The sequence below is a fragment of the Penaeus vannamei genome, chromosome 8, assembly GCF_042767895.1.
Source record: "Penaeus vannamei isolate JL-2024 chromosome 8, ASM4276789v1, whole genome shotgun sequence".
Lineage (NCBI taxonomy): Eukaryota > Metazoa > Arthropoda > Malacostraca > Decapoda > Penaeidae > Penaeus > Penaeus vannamei.
In genome coordinates, this window is record NC_091556.1 from 41,891,440 (window position 1) to 41,896,439 (window position 5,000).

General features: G+C 44.3%; 1 protein-coding gene across 8 annotated transcripts in view; it reads left to right on the top strand.

The window, feature by feature from the left end:
• LOC113823729 (nuclear receptor corepressor 2) overlaps positions 1-5,000 on the top strand; it is an 87,817-nt gene that overhangs the window by 23,321 nt on the left and 59,496 nt on the right. For 7 of the 8 annotated variants that reach the window (XM_070124675.1, XM_070124677.1, XM_070124676.1 and 4 more), the window contains exon 2: positions 250-294. The exons of the other annotated variant lie outside the window; for it this stretch is intronic. In XM_070124675.1, the coding sequence (XP_069980776.1) occupies positions 250-294 (45 nt within the window). The remainder of the gene's footprint in view (positions 1-249; positions 295-5,000) is intronic. 8 annotated transcript variants of the gene reach the window in all.

Sequence of the window (5,000 nt, forward strand, 5' to 3'; positions counted from 1 at the left end):
TCTCTCTCGCTCTCTTTCTCTCTCTCTCGCTCTCGCTCTCTCTCTCCCTCTCCCTCTCCCGCCCCCTCCCCCTCCCCCTCCCCCTCTCCCTCTCCTTCTCCTTCTCCCTCTCCCTCTCCCTCCCTCCCTCTTTCTCTTTCTCTTTCTCTTTCTCTCTTATTATTCGACCCGCCTTTTTGGCAGATGCATTGTGATTTTCGTGTGTTTTTATTTTGTTGTTGTTATTCACTGTCTTTGTTTTCTGTCTAGGATTACGGCGCGTGGAGAAAGACTGGGACTTGCAAAGAGCGATGGGTATGTATTCAATTGTTGAACAAGTTGGTTTGATAATCCTTATGCTAAGTGGCGTGTCTCTTGTGCGTCCTGAGTGCTTGTTATTATTAATGTTTTTGTTATTGTTATTAGTATTGTTGTTATTATTATTGTTGTTATTTTTGTTATTAGTATTGTTATTGTTATTATTATTATTGTTTTGTTATTATTATTATTGTCATTGTAATTATTATTATTGTCATTGTAATTATTATTATTGTTATTGTTATGGTTATTATTGTTATTGTTTTGTTATTATTATTATTGTCATTGTAATAATTATTATTATTTTCTATTTTCCGTGTTTTATTTTGATTTTAGTTTATGCGTCGTGTCGGGTGAGTTTATTTTCTCGTGCTATCGTTGTGTTTGTAATTTTTAGATTGATTTTTTTTCTTTTTTTTCATGTGATTAGGGTGTATTTTTTCTTGTGGTATTATCGTCCTAGTCGAGTTGCACATTTTTATATTATTTGGCTGGGCAAATTGAAAGATTCGGAGAAGGAAGAAAGGAGGAAAGATGGAAGAAGAAGAAGAAGAAGAAGAAGAAGAAGAAGAAGAAGAAGAAGAAGAAGAAGAAGAAGAAGAAGAAGAAGAAGAAGAAGAAGAAGAAGAAGAAGAAGAAGAATGGATGAGAAGAAGAAGAAGAAGAATGGAGGAGAAAGTGGGGTACGAGGGTCCGGGGGTGGGGGTAGGGGGGAGAGGGGAATGGGGAAAGGTGGGGAGGATTAGCGCCAAGGGGGATGGGAGGAGGAATTAGGGGGGAGAGAGAGAAGAGAGAGAGAGAGAGAGAGAGAGAGAGAGAGAGAGAGAGAGAGAGAGAGAGAGAGAGAGAGAGAGAGAGAGAGAGAGAGAGAGAGAGAGAGAGGGTTTTGGAAGGAGAGGGGGAGGAGGGAGGGAGGTGAAGGTCCGGTTTTTTAGGTATTTGTTTGTTTGTTTGCGTGTTTATTTGTTGGTGAAAGGAGAGTGAGGAGGGTGGGGGAGCTGGCGGCGGTTGGCAAGCAATTTATTTTTATTTTTATTTTATTTATTTTATTTTTTTCAATTTCGTTTGTTCGTTTGTTTGTCCGGCGGTGGCGCGCGAAAGTTGGATATTTATATTCACGGTGTGTGTTTGTTTACGGGTTTGTTTGTCCGTCGCATTTTTTAGAAAGTATATTTAGAAAGCGTTTTGTCGGGCGCGGAGTTGCAGACAGACAGACAGACAGACAGACGGACAGACAGACAGACAGACAGACAGACAGACAGACAGACAGACGGAGACGGAGAGTGCGAGTAAGGCAACAGACAATGACTGATTGAGGGAAGGATGTAGGAGGGGCACGGGGGTAGGGGAGGGGGTGAAGGGGAAAGGGGAGGGGGAAAGGAGAGGGGGGACAGCGACCTTCCTTGATCGCTGTGAATGGGGTGGGGGGAAGGGGGGGGGGGCGATGAGAGGAGAGGGGAGGAGGAAGGGGGGCGGGTGGGTAGGGTTCAGGATAGTGTTGCACGCGACAACCGAACTGCATAGCGCGTATGTTGCAATGTTCTGCGCGAGGGTGTGCGTGTGTGTGCGTGTGTGTGTGTGTGTGTGTGTGTGTGTGTGTGTGTGTGTGTGTGTGTGTGTGTGTGTGTGCGTGTGTGTGTGTGTGTGTGTGTGTGTGTGTGTCTGTGTCTGTGTCTGTGTCTGTATTGGATCGTTCACGTTGATATACAAGTATGTGTATTTATCAGTGTGAATGAATTACGATTTTTTTCCCTTTTTCATAATGAGCGTGAGTCACCGATTGCAGGCGATAAAGAGATAAAACTTCACGAATCAGAGGCGGAAGGAAAGATTAACGAAAATAAACAAAAACAAAAGATAACACACGCGAGCGATAAATGTCGAAATGTGCGATTGAAAAGAGACAGACAGGCAAACAGGCAGACTGTGTGTGTGTGTGTGTGTGTGTGTGTGTGTATGTGTGTGTTTGTGTGTGTGTGTGTGTGTGTGTGTGTGTGTGTGTGTGTGTGTGTGTGTGTGTGTGTGTGTGTGTGTGTGTGTGTGTGTGTGTGTGTGTATCTGCTCCTGCATGCTTAGGGGAGCTGTGCATTCCCATCCCGCCCTTTCGAGATTTTCTTATTTTTCTTTCTTTTTTTCCTGTTCCCTTTGTATTTTTTCCCTTTCGTTTTCTCCTTTTCTTGTTTTTTTCTCTTTCTTTTCTCGTTCTGTTTTTATTTTTCTATATTCATGAATATTTTTCATTTGCTACGCATTCATCTTCGTCTTCACGCTTGTCAGTGCACGCGCGCGCACACCTACGCACACGCACATGTAAGCAGGGAGCTGTAGTAAACATAGATGGATTTAATTAGGCTGGATTTGTTTGTTTATGTGGATATTTGTTTGTCTGTGTGGATGTTTACATGGGGATGTCGCATTTCCATCCGATATGTTTGTGTCTGTCTGTCTGTCTATCTATCATTCTATCTGTCTTTCTATCTCTCTCTCTTTGTCTGCTCGTGTAAAGGACCTTGTCAGAAGGCAGAAATCGAGCAGAAGGAAGGAAGGAAAGAAAGAAGGACGGATGGATGGTTGGATGGTTGGGAGAGGGAGGGAAAGGGATAAGAGAGAAGGAAAAGAAGAGAGGAGGAGGAGAGACGCAAAGGATAGGAGCGCAGGAAAAAGAAAAGATGATAGGGAGGGAAAGATAAATGAGAGAGAGAGAGAGAGAGAGAATACTTTTATATAAAACGATAATTTCATTATCAATGAAGACCAAAGTGCGGACGGCTGTAAAGAGACGGAAGGGAAGAAAGGTATAAAAATGCAAAATATTGAAAAGAGAGAGAAAAAAATAATAAAGAAAGAGAGGAAACGAAGAGACAGAAGAGAAGAAAGGAATAAAATGCAAAATATTTAAAAAATCATAAAGAAGAAAGAGAGAGGAAACGAAGAGACAAGAGAAGAAAGGAAAAATGATAAGAGAGAGAGAGAGAGAGAGAGAGAGAGAGAGAGAGAGAGAGAGAGAGAGAGAGAGAGAGGAGAAACGAGGAGACAGAAGAGAAGAAGAAAAGGAATAAAAATGGGCGTGAATAAGGATACCCGAGCGTGACGCACGTTTCGGTCGGGTTGTCTGGAGGCTGTGTTGACGCTGGGGTATTTTGGGGTCGCCGCCGGGTGAGGTTTTTGCGGTTGGGAGGAGGGAGGGAAGGAGGGAGAGGAGAGGGAGTGGGAGGGGGAGTGGGATTGGGAAGGAGGGAGAGGGAGAGGGGAGGGATTGGGAGTGGGAGAGTAGAGGAGAGGGGAGGGATTGGGAGTGGGAGAGAAGAAGGAGGGAGTGGGATTGGGAAGAAGGGAGGGAGGGAGGGAGGAGAGGGGAGAGTGGGAGAGGAGGGAGAGGAGAGAGAGAGGGAGTGGGAGAGGGAGGGAGGGAGGGAGTGGGAGAGTAGAAGAGAGGGAGGGAAGGAGGGAGGGGGAGGTAGTGGAGGAAGGAGGGAGATAGAGAAAGAGAAGAAAGGAGGAGGGAGGGAGGGAGGGATGAGAGTTCTGAGAGAGGAGAGGGGTATAGCGAGGGGAGATACAGGGTGAGAGAGGAAAAGGGAGAGAGAGGAGATGGGTAAGAAGCAAGTAGACGCAGGTAGCCAGTTCCTACCCCTCTCTCATCTTAGATCTCTCTCTCTCTCTCTCTCTCTCTCTCTCTCTCTCTCTCTCTCTCTCTCTCTCTCTCTCTCTCTCTCTCTCTCTCTCTCTCTCTCTCTCTCTTTCTCTCTTCTCTCTTTCTCTCTTTCTCTCTCTCTCTCTCTTTCTCTCTTCCTCTCTTCCTCTCTTCCTCTCTTTCTTGCCCTCCCTCCCTCTCTCCCTCATCCCCATCTCTTTCTCTCTCTCTCTCTCTCTCTCTCTCTCTCTCTCTCTCTCTCTCTCTCTTCTCTCTCTCTCATCTCTCTCTTTCTCTCTCTCTCTCTTTCTCCTTCTTCCTCTTCCTCTCTTCTTCCCCCTTTCGCCGGTCCGAAGAGGAAGCGAACGGCGGGCCTGAGCCTTAAAAGACATTATGAAGGCAATATAGCCGCGGGAAGAGGCGCCGCCGCCGAGATGGATTCCAGATTCCCTCGGACGCCGTCGTGCGGTTTTATTTTTATTTTATTTTATTTATTTTTTTATTTCGTTCGTTCGTTTCTTCTTTCTGTCTTTCCTTCTTTCCTTCATTCTGTCCTTCATTCCTACTGTCCTTCCTTCTTTCCTTCCTTCGTTCCCTCCTTCCTTCCTTCCTTCCTTCCTTCCTTCCTTCCTCCCTTCCTCCCTTCTTTTCTTCCGTCCTTCCTTCCTTCCTTCCTTCCTTCCGTTATCGTTAGGTTTGTTATGTCCGTGTTGTGTGGGATGTTGGTGTTTGTTTTGGTGGTGTTGGTTTGTGTGTGTGTGTGAGGCTGGTCTTGTTGTTAGGGAATAGGAAGGAATATGTTGATAAATGGTGGTGATGAAATTAAATTGCGATGATGAGGGTATTGCAGACAATGTTGATAAATGATCGTGATTCTAGTGATGATGATAGAAAAGGAGAGTAATAATCATGATGATAATAAATGTAATGATGATGATAATAAAAAAATGTAATGATGATGATGATGATAAAAAAATGTAATGATGATGATAAAAAATGTAATGATAATGCTACCAAGAGTGATAATAGTAGCAATGTTTTTTTATTATTATGATTATCATTGATATTA